Genomic DNA, 22,865 nt, shown 5'->3' with positions numbered 1-22,865 from the left:
CTGGGGCGAAATTCACCCACCCCATCAGAGACTCGCTTCAGGCTGAGTCGACCTAGAGGGGGCCTACCATCGTCACGTGTTGGCGGCCATTAATGGACGTCGCAATGGGTCATCTGAGAGGTGGTGGCGACTTGACGAGGCCTTCATGCAGCAGTGGATAGGTCATGGCTGACGGTGACAATGATGAATCAGCAAACACAATCAACAATTCACTTCCAGCGTGTTGTTTTTTTTCCTTGCAACTGTAATGTGAGGTTATATCCGGGTCGTTGACGGATTACAACTCGTCACGATGATTGGCTCTGCCGGTCCTGGTCCATAGCCAATGGGGGGAAAGCATAGGGGCGTGGCCCTGACGTAATGGAAAGGTGACAGCTGTTTGTAGAGGATTGGTTCTGCTGGCTTTAGCCACAGCCAATGGGGAGACGAGTCAGGGGCGTGGTCCCGGGAGCCTACGGTGGAGTCTGGAAGATTCCATAGAGGCTAACCAGGATTGGTGGAAACATACCACATGACCCGGGTATTAAATAGGGGTGGAGACGAACAACACGTGGTCAGAACTGGAACGAACGAAATGGGGAGGCCACGCGAGAGCGGGGTCCAGGCTGCCACGTGGTCCAGGCTGCCACGTGGTCCAGGCTGCCACGTGGTCCAGGCTGCCACGTGGTCCAGGCTGCCACGTGGTCCAGGCTGCCACGTGGTCCAGGCTGCCACCTGGTCCAGGCTGCCACGTGGTCCAGGCTGCCACGTGGTCCAGGCTGCCACGTGGTCCAGGCTGCCACGTGGTCCAGGCTGCCACGTGGTCCAGGCTGCCACGTGGTCCAGGCTGCCACGTGGTTGCGCGCGTCTCTTTCTATCCCTCTCACGCTGTCTGTCAGCAGCGTGAAGGAGTGTTGTAAAGAAAGACAAATAAAGACCGGATTCCAGAAGTCGCTTCAACGACCTTTATTACACAACGATGTACACTGCTGTGTCAATCCACACACATTCGGGATCGTCCCCCCTTTACAAAGGCAAAGATGCCCCCCGTGTAGCCTTTAACAGAATTGTTGTAGCAAGTGCTGTTAGAACCTATGAAGGCCGGGCACGACGCGAAGGGGTGGGGTGGCAAGACACCACGCCCCGGCCGCCTTTGTCTCCCCAGTGGCGATGTTAACACGCTGCCGCGCCAGGCATTCAATGAGGGCCAGAGGTCGCAAACGGGTTTTGATTCCTTACCCGTACCGGTACCCGGCCGCACCAGGGTCGCAAACGGTAACCCGTACCCGTACCCGGCCGTACCCTACCCGTACCCGGCCAGGTACAGGTAGGGTACGGGTATCGGGTACCTGATTGCGACCTCTGGGATGAAGCCATGTTGCAGGCGTGGGTGGGTTGATTCTAGGAACTTGAATTGTGAGAAGACGTTGAGAAATGAGTGACAAACGGTGACTCATCAGTGACTCACGCCTACCCGTACCCGTACCCGGCCGCACCAGGGTCGCAAACGGGTAGCCGGGTATCGGGTAGGGTGCGGGTATCGGGTACCCGGTTGCGACCTCTGATGAGGGCCGAGTGCGCTAACCATCGCGCCACCGCTCCACGTCACGCGCACGTCGGTGTGTACATCTAAACATCTTTGTCGCGGCTTCCTTTCATTTTTTTATGCTGATGAATAAAGAGTCGTACACACTGTAAGAGATAGGATATGAAGCGTCAATATAAAGTGGTCATAACAGAGACCTAAGAAGAATAACTATTGCTCCTTCCGCGAATGGGTTGCCACCTGACCTGTTTGGTTTGTCATCTGCAGTTCGGGAGGCAGGATTTGATGATCATCACTCTCCAGCCACACTCTCCACTACCCACACACTTCACTACCCACACACTTCACTACCCAGTCACTCACTCCACTACCCACACACTCCACTACCAAACCACTCACTCCACTACCCAGCCACACACTCCACTACCCAGCCACACACTCCACTACCCACACACTCCACTACCCATCCACACCCCCCACTACCCAGCCACACACTCCACTACCCAGCCACACACTCCACTACCCAGCCACACACTCCACTACCCAGCCACACACTCCACTATCCACACACTCCACTACCCACACACTCCACTACCCACACACTCCACTACCCAGCCACACTCTCCACTATCCAGCCACACACTTTGGAAATGTAAATTATCGTGCCAACGGGTACATTACAAATCTGTCTACGTGACTTCACCGAAAGACCCAAAGAATATGACTACATTACAAATGTTTTATCATCATTATTATTACTATTGTCTGTACCGAGATCTGACAAACTCTGATGTTGAACTGTCTGACAGTTCTAATAACAGGTCCTGGTGCTAACTGAGAAACGTCTGCCCTTTTGGCCTGCAGTACACAAGGTGGCAGCCCTTCTTAACCCCTGACCCCCACCGAACCGTGCTGAGATTAGCAATTCACCAATAATTCTGATAACATTCGTCAGAAAAAAAACCCACGTGCCGACTGACACCCCCCAAAAAAACTCGCGCGCTGCCGTGAACGGCTCGGCGTGGCGTCGACTGTCGATCGCGACGATTTTAACGCCACCGCCACCGCCGCCACCGCCACCGCCGCGGTCGCCCTCGTTGCTCTAGTGGATCTTCCCGTCGCAGTAGCACGAGGCGGGGCAGTTCTTCTGGATCACCTTGCCACTCGTGCTGTTGCTGCAGCCGTAGGTCGCCTTCATCTGGACGCAGGTTGAGTAGTAGTCGGTGAACATGCAGGGGTTGACTGTGGGGCAAGGCAAAGCGCGGCAGCGGTGACGGCGGCGGCGGGTTACCGGTGGCGAACGACAATGTTTCGTGCGTACGTAATGTGAGGATATATCCGGCTCACTGACGTATCACAACTCGTCACGATGATTGGCTCTGCCGGTCCTGGTCCATAGCCAATGGGGGGAAGCCTAGGGGCGTGGCCCTGACGTAATGGAAAGGTGGCAGCTGTAAGTAGAGGATTGGTTCTGCTGGCTTTGGCCACAGCCAATGGGGAGACGAGTCAGGGGCGTGGTCCCGGGAGCCTACGGCGGAGTCTGGAAGATTCCATAGAGGCTAACCAGGATTGGTGGAAACGTACCACGTGACCCGGGTATTAAATAGGGGTGGAGACGAACAACACGTGGTCAGAACTGGAACGAACGGAGGGAGGAGGCCACGTGGGAGCGGGGCTCCAAGTTGCCACGTGGCTGCGCGTCTCTCTCTTTCTATCCCTCTCACACTGCCAGTCAGCAGCGTGAAGGAGAGCTGTAATGAAAAGTGAATAAAAGGCCGGATTCCAGAAGTCGCCTCAACGACCTTTATTACACGTACATCGCGTTGAACTTCTTTCGCGCCGTACGTGGCAAATCGGGCTAAATCGGAGGTGCACTTGATGGAAAGCAAGATAAAGCAGGCGGGTTTCAAACTTAATTTGGAGCTTTCGTGACTGCAGGAATTACTCTTTGGTTCTTTCGGTAGAGTCACGTATAAAGAAAAAATAATAAATTAAATACTAGCATACAACGTTACGATTGCAACACAAGCAATCATCATCAGGTATAAATGAAATAGAAACACAAATCTAGCATACTTAGAAATGTAATGTAGTACAACAGAGAGTCGGATAACATAAAAGTCTTATCGACAGACCTGTTGTGGCTGAAACGTCGTGAGAATTATTTTATTATGTTTTATTTTTATTATTTTATTAGTTTCCATCCTACGTGACTTTACCGAAAGAACCAAGAAGATGAATCCCTGCAGTCACGAAAGCTTTAAATCTAAATTTAAACCCTACCTAGTTGATTACATTCTTCCTGAGAATGCTAAATTTGAGAGAGAGATAAAACACAGAACCAGAGACATATAGACAGACATAAAAGCAGACAGATATCACAGAGATACATAGAGAGAGAACAAACAGGCGGGTTTCATTGATTCATCCAGTACTACTGCACGCGAACATTTGCCCCCCGCTCACCCCACTCGCTCATCAGGGCAATCAGTCGCCTTCTTATCACTCTTTTATTTCTACTGCCGTGGTTGCTATCCCCGTGAACTTCACTCTGACTGGCTCATCCAAACGGTGTTCAACCACCATCACCACCAATTAAAGTCACGGCCCATGACTGGAATTGGTCAAATCTGGCAATGCGGCGAGACACTGCTGCCGTGCAAAGTCTTGGCAGGGTGAGGTTTTCCTGGGTAAATAGTTGGCACCATCATCACCACCATCATCATCATCACCACCACCATCATCATCATCATCACCACCACCACCACCATCATCATCACCACCACCACCATCATCACCATCATCACCACCACCACCATCATCATCACCACCACCATCATCACCATCATCATCACCATCATCACCACCACCATCATCACCACCATCATCACCATCATCATCACCGCCATCATCACCACCATCATCATCACCACCACCATCATCATCACCATCATCACCACCATCACCACCACCACCATCGTCATCATCACCACCACCATCATTACCACCACCACCATCATCATCACAAACCCTGCCAAATCATTGTTAATATTTAACACGCAGGAGGCTTTCGCGACCAATATCATCCATAATAGAGGTTTGTTTGGGTTAAATCGCGTAAATATATAAATGTGTCGTTAAAACCCGCCACCACCCGACACAGCCAACTAGTAAGGGTCGTCCCGTAAACAGAACGTGGCCAATTCGTCACTAGTACAGCACTAGTGTGTAGTGTAGTGTATAGTGTAGTGTATAGTAGTGTACAGTGTAGTGTATAGTGTAGTGTATAGTGTAGTGGTATAGTAGTGTATAGTGTAGTGTATAGTGTAGTGTATAGTGTAGTGTATAGTAGTGTAGAGTATAGTGTAGTGTATAGTGTAGTGTATAGTGTAGTGTATAGTGTAGTATACTAGTACAGCACTAGTGTATATTGTAGTGTATAGTAGTGTATAGTGTAGTGTATAGTGTAGTGTATAGTAGTGTACAGTGTAGTGTATAGTAGTGTAGTGTATAGTAGTGTAGTGTATAGTGTAGTGTAGTGTATAGTGTAGTCTATAGTGTGATATACTAGTACAGCACTAGTGTATAGTGTAGTGTATAGTGTAGTGTATAGTAGTGTATAGTGTAGTGTATAGTGTAGTGTATAGTAGTGTATAGTGTAGTGTATAGTGTAGTGTATAGTGTAGTGTATAGTGTAGTATACTAGTACAGCACTAGTGTATATTGTAGTGTATAGTAGTGTATAGTGTAGTGTATAGTAGTGTACAGTGTAGTGTATAATAGTGTAGTGTATAGTAGTGTAGTGTATAGTGTAGTGTAGTGTATAGTGTAGTCTATAGTGTGATATACTAGTACAGCACTAGTGTATAGTGTAGTGTATAGTGTAGTGTATAGTAGTGTATAGTGTAGTGTATAGTGTAGTGTATAGTAGTGTATAGTGTAGTGTATAGTAGTGTATAGTGTAGTGTATAGTGTAGTATATAGTAGTGTATAGTGTAGTGTATAGTAGTGTATAGTGTAGTGTATAGTGTAGTGTATAGTAGTGTATAGTATAGTGTATAGTGTAGTATACTATTACAACACACCGCTGTGTTGGAGAGCCAAGCCACAACATTTACAATCCGAGCTACGACGTTTCGCCAGTAATTACAACCAGCTTCATCAGGCGACAGCCAGATTTGTGGAGAAGTCCACCTGTCTCGTTCCTTACGTAGAGACGTGGATGTGGTGACCACGCTTCTGAGCTCTTGATTCAACGCATTGTGCGTCACCCATTGATCGTGCCCTTCCCGTCCATTGTGAGTATTAAAATAGCCGTACCAGGGGTAATCCCGTGGCTAATTCTCTGGAGGGTCCCGCGCAAGCTAAGTCCATTCATTCGTGGCACGGAGATACGCAGACACGGGGGTAGGGCGCGTGCACGGGCACAAACAGACACGGAGACTGCCATGAAGAAAAGGACGCACACGTGGAGAAATACGAGCAACGAGGTCGAGATTCGACACATACGCAGAGAGACACACGCTCAACATAATTGTGTACGCCTCCAATAAAAGTTGGACCTACCCCCCCCCCCCCCCGTGTCTTCAACGCGTGTGTATTTAATCTCTCTGTGTCAGCCGTAGCCATGGAGTCAACATTGGGGGGGACCAAATCTTCAAGGGGGTCTAAATTTGAAAACTAATTTCCTGTCTAAAATATGAAAAAATTCGCTAACACATGGGATGGACTTTTTTTTTTACAATAATGTCTAATAGTGTATTGTATTACATTGCTCTGTTTCTACTTTTTTTTTACCATTTCTTGTTTCATCGTATGTAATGGCAGAGATTAGGGATTCATAAAGTACAACCATAACCACAATCACATCAACAGAAATCGATGCATTGTTACATGAAGACAAGTCCAGATATTGTGGCCAAGGTTGAGAAAATTGTTGTTTTTATTTACATAGCACAGCAAATTTTTTTTTTTAAAGCAATATATTGGGGGGGACATTTTGAGCATATTTGAATATTGGCCGTAATTATCATATATATTGTGGGGGGTGTGTGTCCCCCAATAAATATTATAATGTAATGTATTTCAGAGCCAGATTATGACAATGCTGGGGCACGAAGCTATGTCAAGCCGAAGATGTCCCATCGAGGAGTGCCTCGATATTTTTTGTCATGTCGAAATGCCTTATTTTTTTTAAACCCATTATGTACAAACTCTTTGGTTCTTTCGGTAAAGTCACGTCGGTATAAAATAAAATATTTTTTATTTTTTTCTATTTTTTTATTTATAATATTTTTATACCTACGTGACTTTACCAAAAGAACCAAAACGTATGGATCCCTGCAGTCTATGTTGTGTGTCTCTCTCTCTGTGTCTCTGTGTGTTCTTTCTCTGCTTATGTGTCTGTCTGTGTGTCTATGTTGTGTGTACCTCTCTGTGTGTCTCTGTGTGTTCTTTCTCTGCTTGTGTGTCTGTCTGTGTGTCTATGTTGTGTCTCTCTCTGTGTGTTCTCTCTCTGCTTGTGTGTCTGTCTGTGTGTCTCTCTCTGTGTGTCTCTGTGTGTCTCTCTTTCTGTGTGTCTCTGTGTGAGTCTCTCTCTGCTTGTGTGTCTGTCTGTGTGTCTCTCTCTGTGTGTCTATGTGTGTGTCTCTCTCTGTGTGTCTCTGTGTGTGTCTCTCTCTGTGTGTCTCTGTGTGAGTCTCTCTCTGCTTGTGTGTCTGTCTGTGTGTCTCTCTCTGTGTGTCTCTGTGTGTCTCTCTCTGTGTGTCTCTGTGTGAGTCTCTCTCTGCTTGTGTGTCTGTCTGTGTGTCTCTCTCTGTGTGTTTCTGTGTGTCTCTCTCTGTGTGTGTCTCTGTGTGAGTCTCTCTCTGCTTGTGTGTCTGTCTGTGTGTCTCTCTCTGTGTGTCTATGTGTGTGTCTCTCTCTGTGTCTCTGTGTGTGTCTCTCTCTGTGTGTCTCTGTGTGAGTCTCTCTCTGCTTGTGTGTCTGTCTGTGTGTCTCTGTCTGTGTGTCTCTGTGTGTCTCTCTCTGTGTGTCTCTGTGTGAGTCTCTCTCTGTGTGTCTCTGTGTGAGTCTCTCTCTGCTTGTGTGTCTGTCTGTGTGTCTCCGTGCCACCCTGCTGCGTGGACACGCGCGCGTCCCTTGAGCGCACTCACCGCACAGCTTGTTGACGCAGCTCTTGGGGCAGGAGGCGCACGCGTTCCCCTTGTCGTACGGTCGGAAGAGACGCGTGTTCAGGTTGCCGCTGGGAGGGACGACAGCAAGGGCAGGCGACGACGTCTCGCTCTCGGCACCGACGACGACGATAAACAAACAAACGCGGCAGCCATGCGCACGGTTCGGCTAGGGGTCTTTACACGGGTTACTCACTTGATACAGCAAATCTGGCTGTGACGGTCCCACCTGATGACGGGGACTTGTGTTGCCTCCGAAACGTCGTTTTTTTATATTTAATTTTTATTTTTTTTCATTTTTTTACCTACGTGACTTTACCGAAAAAAACTAAGAATATGTGGGGAGGGGTCTTATATGAACCCTTGCACATCCTGAGACATCTGCGAATTGCTGGGTGGGTGTCCCGTTCACCGCTGAATCTCAGAACACTCAAGCGGTTTTTGCGTAACACTTTTTTAAATAAAAGCGTAGCGCCGTTGTTTTTATAAAGACATCGCACTCACTGCAGGGAACTGTAGCGACACGACCATCGCACTCTACGATAGCCGGCGCCAAACTGTGCCACATGCCTTCTTGCATAGCCTTGTGGGAGCCTCGGTACTGATAAAGTTTTATTTAACTTTTGTTATTCTTTTGAGTCCGTTTCGATGTCGTACATATACGTCATCGAAACTGAATCAGAAGAAAAACTTATGACGTACAGGGAAAGGATTACGTTTAGAGTTGAAGTTTTTATGATGACGGTATTAACCATAATACTCTTTGTTTTTTATTCGATAAAGTCACGTAGGTAAAAAACATCGTGATTTAATTTATTTTTATTTTATTTTTTACCTACGTGACTTTACCGAAAGAAACAAAGAGTATGGACCCTTGCAGTCACGAAAACTTCAAATCTAGAACCATAATACCGTCATAAATTTATACAGTTATCAACTAAAACTGTCATAAACTAATGCTGCCATAAATACTGTCATACCGTCATAATACCATCAAGTAATATTGTCATCAACTATGTACTCTAATACTGTCATCATAACACCACCATAATACCATCAATTATTCCCGTTAATTATAATACTGTCATTAATACTGTCATCAACTAATACTGTCCTCAACTGCATACTGTAATATTGTCATAATCATTACCGTCATCAACTAACACCATTTCGGCGAAATGGACATCGCTAATATGAATCCAGACGTGATCATTGCTGCTAAATGCCGAGAAAAAGGACCATCTTAAAGGGTCAGACACCACTCGGACGAGGTCTTTCGAGTGTACCAACTCAACATTGAGGAACTCTCAAGGCCGAACGTTGACCTCCTGGCCAGAGAATGAAGCCTTATCGGCATGGCCAGCAACAGCATCAGCAACAGACCTCGACATCGGCATCTACAGCTGCCGAACAACAGCATTGCTGCTCATAATCAACGTTTTTGGGTTTAGATGGCGTTATTTATAAATGTGTCGTAACCCTCCACCACCCGACACGGCCAATCAGTAAAAAAAAAGTGTCACGTTAACAAAAGACAAATAGTTCACTGCTTTAGCCCACCGGTGTGTTGAAGCGTGAAACCACAACATTTACAATTTGAGTACGACGTTTCGCTGGTAATTGCATCCAGCATCATCGGGCAATTCGCCAGAATGGATGCAATTACCAGCGAAACGTCGTACTCAAATTGTAAATTGTTGTGGTTTCACGCTTCAACACACCGGTGGGCTAAAGCAGTGAACTATTTGTCTTTTGTCAACGTGACACTTTTTTTGTTTTTAGTGATTGGCCGTGTCGGGTGGTGGAGGGTTACGACACATTTATAAATAGCGCGATCTAAACCCAAAAACGTTGATTATGAATAATATTGGTCGCGAAAGCCTACGTGTTAAGCATTGCTGCTGCCATCATGCGCAAGAGAGTAGGGAGTAGAACCAGGGTCGTCTCATCTCTGCTCCACCTTTCGCATTTCCCTCCCATCGTCTCATTTTCCCAAAACTCTGCCGAATTCAATGAAATTGTCGCGACTTTCAGAATCACAACATTTATTTATACTGGAGGAATTCGATGAGCTATGAAGCTCCTTGATGTAAGAACAAAGTTTAGCTTGTGGCATATTATATTTTTTGCGACATAGAAGTGTAATGAATGACTTATTGTTAGTAGCTCAGCTTATTGGAGAGTATATTGAGTATATTGATGATACTGATGTAGTTTATATTTTTTTACGTGGTGGTTTGTCTGCTGCAGCTCCTTACTATAAAAAATTCCCTCCCTTTACTACTGCTAATCCTACAAAATACACGAGCATAATATGACTTTGAGACCTCCCCACTACCTACACATTCCACAAGTAGTGACTAATCCCATATCTGCATTTTCCATAAATATGCTAAAATCATCTTGATATGCAAATTCCTTTGTCAATGCGCTCTTCCCCCTCCAACCCAGCTTAAATATACGCTGCCAAGCTTGGTGGTGTTCATTCGGACGCTGTCTTTCCGACAGACCTGTTCTTCACCTGAGGACGGCTGCTTGCGTTGTGGCCGAAACGTCGTGATAATTTTATTTTATTTTGTTTTATTTTTATTATTTTATTATTTCCCTTCTACGTGACTTTACCGAAAGAACCAAGAAGAGACGTGCAGTCGTGCTGTTTTGTTTGCTGGCAACTTGACGCTTTTGGTTCTTTGGACACTTTCGCCCAGCAACTGATTTATAAACTAATACAATAAAAAAAAACAATAATTACTGAGTGGGGTAACGATGGCAGTGGGGGCGTTCCTTACGCTGGGCAGTAGTGACAAACGTAGAAGTACTTCTTAGCAGTCGCGCAGAAGTTGACGGAGCATCCGATCTGGAAGGAACTGTACCACACCAGCTGCAACAGCAACAACAAACAACAACCGACATTCGCCACTAAGTGGCTGTGACATCACCACAGCGCTTGCGCCAGGCTAAGTGCACGTTGAGGCCGTCGCATGAATTGTTGAAGGATCTCCCTGCCGGCAGGAGAAGGTCACGGGACAGATCCAAGTGCCGTGGGTTGACTCCTTTGCCAGTCTAGGCGCAGGAGGAGGTCACCGGACAGACCCAGGTGCCGTGGATTGATTAACTGAGATGACTGGCAACTGCATCACCTGTGGCCCTGAACGCACGTGTGTGCGTTAAAGGTGCACACATACCGCGTTATAACAGGCGTGGGTTCCGTGTTATAATGGCACACATTCTGTGTTATAACAGGCGTGGGTTCCGTGTTATAATGGCACACGTTCTGCTTTATAACAGGCGTGGGTTTCATGTTATAATGGTACACATTCTGTGTTATAACAGACGTGGGTTTCATGTTATAATGGCACACATACCGCGTTATAACAGGCGTGGATTCCGTGTTATAATGGCACACGTTCTGCGTTATAACAGACGTGGGTTCCGTGTTATAATGGCACACATACCGCGTTATAACAGATGTGGGTTCCGTGTTATAATGGCACACATACCGCGTTATAACAGGCGTCGGTTTCATGTTATAATGGCACACGTACCGCGTTGTAACAGGCGTGGATTCCGTGTTATAATGGCACACGTTCTGCGTTATAACAGACGTGGGTTCCGTGTTATAATGGCACACATACCGCGTTATAACAGATGTGGGTTTCGTGTTATAATGGCACACATACCGCGTTATAACAGACGTGGGTTCCGTGTTATAATGGCACACGTACCGCGTTATAACAGGCGTGGGTTCCGTGGTATAACGGCACACATACCGCGTTATAACAGGCGTGGGTTCCGTGTTATAATGGCACGCGTTCCGCGTTATAACAGACGTGGGTTCCGTGGTATAACGGCACACATTCCGCGTTATAACAAGCGTGGGTTCCGTGTTATAATGGCACACATTCCGCGTTATAACAAGCGTGGGTTCCGTGTTATAACGGCACACATTCCGCGTTATAACAAGCATGGGTTCCGTGTTATAACGGCACACATTCCGCGTTATAACAAGCGTGGGTTCCGTGTTATAACGGCACACATTCCGCGTTATAACAAGCATGGGTTCCGTGTTATAATGGCACACGTTCCGCGTTATAACAGGCGTGGGTTTCGTGTTATAATGGCACACATTCCGCGTTATAACAGACGTGGGTTCCGTGTTATAGTGACACACATACCGTGTTATAACAGGCGTGGATTCCGTGTTATAATGGCACACGTCCTGCGTTATAACAGACGTGGGTTCCGTGTTATAATGGCACACGTACCGCGTTATAACAGGCGTGGGTTCCGTGGTATAACGGCACACATACCGCGTTATAACAGGCGTGGGTTCCGTGTTATAATGGCACACATTCCGCGTTATAACAGATGTGGGTTCCGTGTTATAACGGCACACATTCCGCGTTATAACAGGCGTGGGTTCCGTGTTATAATGGCACGCGTTCCGCGTTATAACAGACGTGGGTTCCGTGTTATAACGGCACACATTCCGCGTTATAACAGATGTGGGTTCCGTGTTATAATGGCACACATTCCGCGTTATAACAGGCGTGGGTTCCGTGTTATAATGGCACACGTTCTGCGTTATAACAGGTGCGCGTTCTGCGTAACAACAGTGTGTGCTTTCGATTTAAAGCTTTCGTGACTGCAGGGATTCATCTTCTTGGTTCTTTCGGTAAAGTCACGTAGAATGGAAATAATAAAATAATAAAAATAAAACATAATAAAATACAATTCTCACGACGTTTCGGCCACAACGCAAGCAGCCGTCCTCAGGTGAAGAACAGGTCTGTCGGAAAGACAGCGTCTGAAAGCCTGGGGTGTTTCATTCAGACTCTGTCTTCTCGATAGACCTGTTCTTCACCTGAGGACGGCTGCTTGCGTTGTGGCCGAAACGCCCCCCTCTGTCTATTTAAGGCCTCGCCACAGAGACGATCTCCCTCTCTGTGCCTGTGTGTTACTCTCTCCCTATGTATCTTGGTGATATCTGTCTGCTTATATGTCTGTTTATAGTTTTCTGGTTAGATTTTTGTTGCTATTTCATTTATACCTGACGACGATTGCTTGTGTTGCAATCGAAACGTCGTAGTATGCTATTATTTAATTTATCATTTTATCTTTATACGTGACTTTACCGAAAGAACCAACGAGTTATTTTTATTATGTTATTATTTCCATTCCACGTGACGACTTTACCGAAAGAACCAATGAGATGAACAGTGTGTGCGTTCCTCGTCGTAACGGCACGCGCGTTCCACGCTGCAACAGCGCACGCGTTCCTCGTCACAATGGTTCGTCACAATTCCTCGTTGCGCCAACGGTGTACCTCCCCGCCAGCGTAAAAACGTGCGTCGCGGCCAAAGCGCGCCGTTGACGCATGAAAGCGATGAGTCACCGACCGCGTGCCACCCGCGTTGAGCCGTCGCGAGCGAAGCACATCTCACCTGCGTGTAGTGCTCGACGCCTGTGCCTTGGCCGGCCTTGTCGTACACGAAGCCCGGCGCGGTCACCTCGTTGTACCACTCACCGATCACGTACTTCCAGGTGAAGGGGGCATTGCCGATGTAGAGGTTCTCGCCGCAGCCAAACACTGCAACGAGACAGAATTCGTTTAATCACCGCGTTATTGATTGTCATCGTTGTCATCGTCGTCGTCATGTTCATGTTTTTTGTTTGTTGCGGTTGCACCCGATTCAAAAGCAGAATGGCTCACAGGGCTATACCAAATACATAAACTTGAACTGGAACTTGAGCTGCCGTGGTTGTTAATGGTTAGCGCACCAGACTTGAAAGCCCACTCTGCTCACAGGGGTTGGCTACTTCCTCAATCCTTTGGGGGGTTTTGCAATCATCACACTTATACATACATATATACTAATACAAAAATCCCCTGTATAGCCTTAACAGACTTTTCGGGTAAGTGCTGTTAGCGAGCAGCACCTATAAAGGCCGGCACGGTACACGAGGGGGTGGGTGGCCAACACCACGCCCGGCCGCCTTTGTCTCCCCAGTGGTGATGTTTACACACCACACCAGCAACTCATTTGAGGCTGAGTCGACCTAGGGGAGGCCCAGGACCGGTTCAGATAATCGTCACTAGTGTTGGCCGTGAACGGGAATCGAACTCGGGTCTCCAGGTTCGTAGCGCAGAGTAGCGCTAACCGCTACACTACCTCTCCCCCCATCACACACACACACATAGACACACACACAGACACACACACATACACACGTACTCTACACATGTGCACACGTACAGGAATTCTGCCATCGTGGTGTTATGGAGAGCACCACTGGGATTGCAATCCGAAAGGACCTGGAGAAGAATCCACACGACCACGGGGAGAGAGAGACACGCAAACTCCAAATATACAGCAGCAGGCGTTAGGGCCGGGATCGAACCCACGACCTCCTGTATGCCAGGCGAGGTAGTTAACATCCCCTAGCCACCGTGATGATGAGAGAGAGAGAGACACGCAAACTCCAAATATACAGCAGCAGGCGTCAGGGCCGGGATCGAACCCACGACCTCCTGTATGCCAGGCGAGGTAGTTAACATCTCCTAGCCACCGTGATGATGAGAGAGAGAGAGACACGCAAACTCCAAATATACAGCAGCAGGCGTCAGGGCCGGGATCGAACCCACGACCTCTTGTATGCCAGGCGAGGTAGTTAACATCTCCTAGCCGCCGTGATGATGATGAGAGAGAGAGAGACACTCAAACTCCAAATATACAGCAGCAGGCTTCAGGGTCGGGATCGTACCCACGACCTCCTGCACACCAGGCGAGGTAGTTAACATCTCCTAGCCACCGTGATGATGATACAGCAGGCGTCAGGGTCAGGATCGAACCCACGACCTCCTGTATACCAGGCGAGATAGTTAACATCTCCTAGCCACCGTGATGATGATACAGCAGGCGTCAGGGTCAGGATCGAACCCACGACTTCCTGTATACCAGGCGACGTAGTTAACATCTCCTAGCCACCGTGGCGCCCCAAAGTGAGTGTAAGAGCAGCAACGGGGTCTCACCCGGTGTCTTGCGGTTGGCGGACGCGCTGTGACCCAGAGCGCAGGTTTTGGCCCAGCTGAGGCTGTTGTTGGCAGCTTGCTCGTTCCATGACTTAAGGGAGACAAGAAAACCCACACTGCATAATGCACGGGCATAATATGACTTTGAAACCTCCTACGCATTTCACAAGTAGTACTAATCACATACCTGCATTTCCCATAAATATGCTAAATTCCTCTTGATATGCAAATTATTTTGTCAAGGCGCCCTTCCCCCCTTCCAACCCAGCTTAAATATACGCTCCAAGCGTGGTGGTGTTTCATTCAGACGCTGTCTCCCCGACAGACCTGGTCTTCACCTGAGGACGGCTGCTTGCGTTGTGGCCGAAACGTCGTGAGAATTATTTTATTATGTTTTATTTTTATAATTTTATTACTTCCCTTCTACGTGACTTTACCGAAAGAACCAAGAAAGACACACTGCCATGCTCACGGGTCGGCAAAAACCTGTGGCTCCAGGGCCGCATGCGACTCTTTAAGGGGCCTGCTTCGTGACATTATTCATGAAGGACCCAGCGTTTCGTATTCACCACGCACTTTGCGGCTCTTAAAAGATTTGAAGTTTTTTTTTTATGAATTCTACAAAAGAATGGATTTTTTTTTCTCTTTGGTTGCCTAGCCTTGTTCATGGTTCAACCATTGTCTGGCCGATAAAGCCAACCACCTGGAATTGCATCGCTTCAACGATGTCTTTGGTGAACTCTCCCCATCCAGATCGCGGTGCGGAGCTGTGCAACTGTGGATTCCGCGCGATTACAACACTTTGACGTTGTGTTTGACACGTGTCCATCACGCGTGTTTGCACACGACTTCAAACAATCTCTCTCGATCCACGTGGCGTAACGTGATTTTTCTTTGAATGTTTGTTTTTTTACCAATTTCTCTGAGCTGAGTTTGTTTAACAGGAATTTGTATTAAATATTCGTGTTTGTGCTGTGATTTCTAATCGGTTGTCGCTACCATCGTGATTTATTTAGCTGCCTTTTCTCTGACTTCTATTTGGGTTATTTGTGCCGCGTGTACATGCATGTATGTTGAACTCCTTTCGCACCGTACAAGCCAACTGTTGCTCAAATCAGAGGCGGTTGTTTTTGCTCTGATTCCTATTCGCGTCATTGTTGTACTATGACAGTAAAGTTGCTTGTGTTTCTGTGTCACCTCTGTTCTCATGTTGACAACATAGGTCACTCTAATTAACTCACTATTAATTAGCTAATTTGATTTTACCAGGTAAGGCACACTGAGCTATCTAGCTCTTTTTCATAACAAATTATAGTTCAACAAAGTAGTGTGTCACGTGGCAACTTATAGCAGCCAAATACTCTGAAAACACGTTGATTTTAAATGTGGAGGGAAAAACCGGAGGACCCGGAGAAAAATTCCACGCGACCACTGGGAGAGAGACACGCAAACTCCAAATATACAGCAGCAGGTGTCAGGGTCGGGATCGCACCTATGCGCGCCTGTATACCAGACAAGTCGCTTAACATCTCTCCACCGTGGCACCCAAGTAAACTTGAACAACTCCTACAAGAAGCTTCAAAATGACACGAGGAGCTCCGACAAGGAGCGATGTCGGGGTTCTTTTCTTCCGCAAAAAGATTTCGTGGAGCCGCTCGCTCGCACGGCGGTCGCTCCTGCCGTGGGCGGGGGGGGGGGGCAGGGGGGGGCAGGGGGGGCAGAGGTCCCACCATCTACAGCATGTTGCTGTGTGAGAGTGGGAGTGGGGGTCCCTACCATCTGCAGCATGTTGCTGGCTGCCGGGCTCACGCCTCGACGCAGCTTGTTGTGGAGGTCCACGATGGTCTTCTGCACCGACGCCTGCGCAGTGTTCAGCGAGGTCCACTTCGTCACCGTCACGGCGGCCGCGGCTGCCTCGGCTGGCAGCGCCGCATAGACCAGCATCACTCCCAGCGCCACCCTCACTGCGCAGCTGCGAACACGGAACAATGACAGAGGGATTTTATTTCGATTTAAAGCTTTCGTGACTGCAGGGTCGAGATCGAACCCACGACCTCCTGCACACCAGGCGAGGTCGTTAACATCTCCTAGCCACCGTGATGATGATTCAGCAGGCGTCAGGGTCAGGATCGAATCCACGACCTCCTGCACACCGGGCGAGGTAGTTTCGGCCACAACGCAAGCAGCCGTCCTCAGGTGAAGAACAGGTCTGTCGGAAAGACAGACCTGTTCTTCAGGGTCAGGATCGAAAAACAGGCGCTGTCTTTCCGACAGACCTGTTCTTCGTCGGAATGACGCTGTCTTTCCGACAGACCTGTTCTTCACCTGAGGACGGCTGCTTGCGTTGTGGCCGAAACGTCGTGAGAATGATTTTATTATGTTTTATTTTTATTATTTTATTATTTCCCTTCTACGTGACTTTACCGAAAGAACCAAGAAGATGACAGAGGGCGCCACGGTGGCTAGGAGATGTTAACTGCCTCGCCTGATGTGCAGGAGGTCGTGGGTTTGATCCTGACCCTGACGCCTGCTGTATCATTATCATGGTGGCTAGGAGATGTTAACTACCTCGCCTGGTGTGCAGAAGGTCTTGGGTTCGATCCTGACCCTGACGTCTGCTGTATCATCATCACGGTGGCTAGGAGATGTTAACTACCTCGCCTGGTGTGCAGGAGGTCGTGGGTTCGATCATGACCCTGACGCCTGCTGCTGTATATTTGGAGTTTGCGTGTCTCTCTCTCTCTCATCATCATCACGGTGGCTAGGAGATGTTAACTACCTCGCCAGGTATACAGGAGGTCGTGGGTTCGATCCCGACCCTGACAACTGCTATATGTTTGGAGTTTGCGTGTCTCTCTCACTTGGATTTTTCTCCGGTTTTCCCTCCACATTTAGAATCAACATCACGCGTTTAGAGCATTTGACTGCAACACACTTCCACACCAGATAGTGTTTGGCTACTGCATTATAAATTACCACGTGATCAGCCACATTGTTGAGCTTTCATTAGTGGCCAGGTCGCTTCTAAATATGCAGCTCAGTGGACCTTACCTGGTAAATAAACACAATTTCTGGTTGTATCTCCCATGTATCCTTTAAAATCCTGTTGGTGCAAGTGCTGTTAGCGAGCAGCACCTGTGAAGGCCGATATAGTACGTGAGAGCGAGTGGGTAGACAGCACCACACTCAGGCCGCCTTTGTCTCCCCACCGACTATGTTTATACAACGCACCGGGTACTCGATTTAAGGCTGAGTCGACCTAGAGGACAGGCCCTGGACCGGTTCAGATAACAGTCACAGGTCTTGGTGGTCGTGAGCGAAAATCGAACTCGGGTCGCCAGGTTCGTAGTGCGGCGCGCTAACCGCTGCACCACCGCTCCTCACACAGTCACACATGCGGACAACGCATTCTACAGCATGTACGTGTGTTGAACTTCTTTCGCACCGTACCTAGACAACTGTGCTCATCGGAAGTGCGGAGAAGGGGTAACGACACTAAATTTCGATTTAAGGCTTGCGTGAATGCAGGGATTCATCTTCTTGGTTCTTTCGGTAAAGTCACGTAGAAGGGAAATAATAAAATAATAAAAATACAACTATATTTTATCGTCTCTGGAAACATATAATATTTTATTATGTTTTATTTTTATCATTTTATTATTTCCCTTCTACGTGACTTTACCGAAAGAACCAAGAAAACGGCACTAAACTCACAACAAAGCAGCGATAACGACACTAAATTTCGATTTAAAGCTTTCGTGACTGCAGGGATTCATCTTCTTGGTTCTTTCGGTAAAGTCACATAGAAGGGAAATAATAAAATAATAAAAATAAAACATAATATTTTATCGTCTCTGGAAACATAATATTTTATTATGTTTTATTTTTATCATTTTATTATTTCCCTTCGACGTGACTTCACCGAAATAACCAAGAAAACGACACTAACCTCACAATAAAGCAGCGATGCGAATGCAAATTGCACGTCCGGCCTATGAGATTGAAACACTTCTTAAAAATCGTATGATGCTTCTGGTCAACCACAGGACGGTTCGAATGCATTATACGGAAACGCGCGGTGAAGGTCAAACGAGAAATCACTTTACCTGGACATCTTTTCTCGAATGTAAGTCTGCGCGTATCTGTCATCCGCAGGCGATGACTAAACGTCCCCCATGACCCAGGGCTTTTTAAAGAAACTGCTGACAACGCCCACCCCCCACCACCGGGTCAGATAATTCCGATTTTATTTTTAAAGACTCTTCCGAAAAATTCCGTTCATTGTCGTCTCTGGAAATGTCAAAAATAAATGGGACGGATCACCGACAATGAGCAGAATACGGTCTCGGGCTTTAACACTTAATGCGTGGGGACCCTGCGTCTCCCTCTCTTACTCACGCAACCCTTTGTGACACCCGCCCTGAGCACGCACGTACCCTGCTGCTGCAGCTACCGCACTTCCTGCGCCTTGAACTCCACTACCCGGGCCACTTGACCGGCGGAGGGCGAGGGACGGTGGTGGTGGCACGGTGGTTCTAACACTCGTGGCTCATGGCAAGAAGGAAGATGGGTTCGATTTCCCCCACCCCACCGACACGGGCATTTCTCTCTCTCTGTGTGTGTGTGTGTGGCATGGTCTCTCCTCAACTGTTCTGCAGAGCAAGCAGTGCCGGGTTAAGCAAGTGTGGGGCTTGTAGCGTATGTTATAAAGGGGCCCTAAATAAATGAAAAACACGTAAATATTAAAACGCATACATTTTTAACTTGCACGGTAAAGTAATTGTATGTTTTCATTCGCTATACAGCCAGATAATACGACAAATCGCGAAGCTTAAACACCAAGTCTCTCATACAAGTTGAAGGCAGTTTAGTACTATAGTAATAGAGCAAGTGCAGAATTACTGAACCGGAATTGATAGCTTGAAAGCATTTAGCGCGGGCCCGTAGCATCTGTAACTACTACACGTGTAGCTACTACACATGCAGCTACTACACATGCAGCTACTACACATGCAGCTACTACACATGTAGCTACTACATGTGTAGCTATTACTACACATGTAGCTACTACATGTGTAGCTATTACTACACATGTAGCTACTACATATGTAGCTACTTGTGCTACTAGGATCATCCGGCACTGCGAGCATGAGTGAGTGACCCCACAATCCTCCAAACCCGGATCTGACCTCCCGAGGAAGATATGGTCCTCCTTGAATCGGATTCGGACGCTCGATGGAAGATGTTTGGGACACTTTCTCCTTGAATGGAAAATTAACGAGAGTCCAGTTTGCGACTGTGGTGGTGGTGGTGGTGCCTCTCAGTCCGTACAACATTTCGTGATCGGACTGCCCCAATCGGATCATTCAACAACGATCTGAAACAAATACACGCCGCTCCTCCTGAAATTACGACATGAATTTGTAATCTGTTGTAAGCCCCCAAAAATGCCATACGAAACGAGAGGAGTGAGTGACTGTGTGAGCATGTATGAGTGACTATGAGTGCGTGGAGTTTGTATGTTCTCTCTCTCCACAAGTGACGATTATCTGAACTGGGCCTCCTCTAGGTCGATTCAGCCTCAATTGAGTACCTAGAGCGATGTGTTAAAAACATTGCCACTAGGGAGACAAAGGCGGCCGGGCGTGGTGCTGGCCACCCAACCCCCTCGTGTGCCGCTTCTGGCCTTCGTAGGTTCTCGCTAAAAGCACTTGCCCCAACAGTCTGCTAAGGCTATACGGGGGGTCTTTGTCTTTATAACAATAGTGTGGGGGGCCGTCATCCACCAGTGGATAGACCATGGCTAACACATTGTCCTGCGGAGGGAGCTGGTAGGAACGTTGGGTTGCTCGGTCAATGGCCAGGGTCAACGGCGGCGTGGTGTATTTCGCAACTATGGCCGACTGAGTTAAATAAGGGCACCACGGGGTGACCAGCCCCTCCCCACCCAGCCCCACCCCTCCTACCCCTCTCCTCCCCACCCTCCCCACCCAGCCCCTCCCCACCCTCCCCTCTCCACCCAGCCCCACCCCTCCCATTTTTGGATGCACGACGGACGGACACAATAATCCCCTGTGGGCTGGTGGAACCAGGTGGTTCCTACCAGTAATAGCTTCTGTAATGCCACATCTCGGGATGCGTTTGCAGCAATGGAATAAAACGTGGGAAACACTAAAATCTTGCGAGCGTGTTTGTACAACAGCTGACATCGTTCATCATTGTGGACAGGCGATGAGTTCAAAAGTCAAAAGTGTTTACAGCCCTGCAGGACCAGTCGTGGACAATCCACATTATTATGGCATGGGTAAGTTCATCCATAGAACAATCATTGTTGATTTGAAGCTTTCGTGACTGCAGGAATCTATGCTCTTTGGTTATTTCGGTAAAGTCATGTAGGTAGAAAAAATAATAATAACGTCGTGATATATGAAAAAAAATTCTACCTACGTGACTTTACCGAAAGAACCAAAGAGTAAGCATTGTTGACTTTCCTACAAAATGGTAGTTATTTTATCTACCCTGGAAGGATGATCGTTTGGGTCGACCCCCTCCCAAGACAAATCAGAGGTCAGGATTGGTGTTGGTGGTGGTGGGAGTGATGATGATGGTGGTGATTGTGTTGATAGTGATCTTGATGCCGCTGATGGTGTATATGATGGTATTAATGTTGTGCGTGATGGTGCTGATGTTTGTTGGATAATGGTTGCGGTGAAAGTGGTGTTGCTATTGATGGTGCTGGTCGTGGAGAGTGGTTAGCGTAGTAGTTTACGCACTGCGCTACTAAGCCGGTGACCCGAGTTCAATTCCCACTCACAACCAACATCGGTGACGACCATCTGTACCGGTCCAGGGCCTCCCCTAGGTCGACTCAGCATAAAAAAGTGAGAATCAGAATATGGATTTACACTGGAGGAATCCGATGAGCTATGAAGCCTCTTTTGTTTACAGATGTCTAGAAGGGGCGAGTCAAAACGTTACCACAACAAACACAATCCAAAAACACGATAGGAGTGTCTAGGAAAGGTAAACAAATCACTTTAAAAAATACACACTCATAAAAAAAAGTTTATGTTTTATTTTACCAGAGGCAAAGCCCACTGAGCTATCAACTTATTTTTCAGAAGCCACGTGGCCACAAACAATAGCTCAACGAAGTGACCTATCATCGTGTGGAAATTTAGAGCATGGGCAGACAACACATCGCAATGTCGAATGACGCTCAACAGTAACAATGGAGCAAGTTTATGAAGAGTGGGCTGGAAAGCCCCGCCCCCCACGCCTCCCCCCCCATCACGCCCCCCCACCGCCTCCCCCCGTTAAGCCCCCCCCACCCACGCTGCCCCCCCCCCCCCCAGTGCCGGACTAAGCTAGTTCGGGGCCTGTGTTATAAAGGGGCCCTAAAATAAAAATTAAACGTAAATATTAAAACACGCATTTTTTTTTATTGCATAGTAAAGTTATTGTATTTTTTCATTTGCTATACAGCCAGATAATATGACAAATCGCTAAACTTAAACACCCAGTCGTTCATACAAGTTGAAGGCGGTGTAGTACTATATTAATAGAGCAAGTGCAGAATCACTGAACCGGAATTGATAGCTTCAAAGCATTTAGCGCGGGGCCCTTGAAAGTGCGGGGCCCGTAGCTACTACAGATGTAGCTACTTGTGCTACTCGGATAATCCGGCACTGCGCCCCCCCCCGCCCAACACCCCTCCCTTGGGTCAGCTGTTATGGAGGAATTCGCTGAAAGCTTTAGCAGCAAGTCATCACATTCTTCGGCTTTGGCACAAAATATGTCGGACGGATAAATTATAGGTACACGCGACGCTCGCTCGCAGACTCCCACCGGTCGTGCACGCAAGGCCAGCACGCACGCCCGCAAGAATACATCGATCCCGAGAAAGGATTTAACCGGCGCCTTTAATGTTCGTCGCCTAATCAGCAGAGAGATGTTCTCGCAGAGCCCCGGGGTGAGGAGGGGTGCTCCTGCCGCTGCTGCTGCTGCGCCGTCGTTTGCGTGACAGCTTCTGGGGGCGTCAGCCAGCCCCGTAACAAGGGAATCGCCACGTTGCCTCCGGATGATTTGAACATCCGACCGGTGGATGATTTGTCCATCTGATCGAGATCTATGA

At 47.7% G+C, this 22,865-nt stretch overlaps 1 protein-coding gene across 1 annotated transcript; it reads right to left on the bottom strand.

Moving 5' to 3' along the window:
- Window positions 1-1,637: 1,637 nt before the first annotated feature.
- LOC144735842 (cysteine-rich secretory protein 2-like) lies at window positions 1,638-16,897 on the bottom strand. The gene is made up of 6 exons (XM_078618381.1): window positions 16,508-16,897; window positions 14,732-14,822; window positions 13,143-13,288; window positions 10,488-10,579; window positions 7,681-7,769; window positions 1,638-2,767 (listed from the first exon to the last, which is right to left on the bottom strand). Exons 1-6 carry the CDS (start codon window positions 16,673-16,675, stop codon window positions 2,628-2,630), a joined length of 726 nt encoding a protein of 241 aa, XP_078474507.1. The 5' UTR covers window positions 16,676-16,897; the 3' UTR covers window positions 1,638-2,627.
- Window positions 16,898-22,865: the final 5,968 nt, after the last annotated feature.

This window comes from Lampetra planeri, chromosome 57 (assembly GCF_965212315.1).
Source record: "Lampetra planeri chromosome 57, kcLamPlan1.2.h2, whole genome shotgun sequence".
In the NCBI taxonomy this organism is placed as follows: Eukaryota; Metazoa; Chordata; class Hyperoartia; order Petromyzontiformes; family Petromyzontidae; genus Lampetra; species Lampetra planeri.
The sequence above is the reverse complement of the archived record's forward strand: the minus strand, read 5'-3'. Positions and strand labels throughout refer to the sequence as shown.

What these genes read in the sequence shown, in the direction of transcription:
- LOC144735842 (XM_078618381.1), bottom strand. Translation starts at nt 16,675, where the DNA reads ATGCTGGTCTATGCGGCGCTGCCAGCCGAGGCAGCCGCGGCCGCCGTG. An exon ending in CGCCAACCGCAAGACACCGG is followed by an intron (nt 13,289 to 14,731) that starts GTGAGACCCCGT and finishes GTCTCGTTGCAG; the next exon opens with TGTTTGGCTGCGGCGAGAAC. An exon ending in GTTTGTCACTACTGCCCAGC is followed by an intron (nt 7,770 to 10,487) that starts GTAAGGAACGCC and finishes CGTCCCTCCCAG; the next exon opens with CGGCAACCTGAACACGCGTC.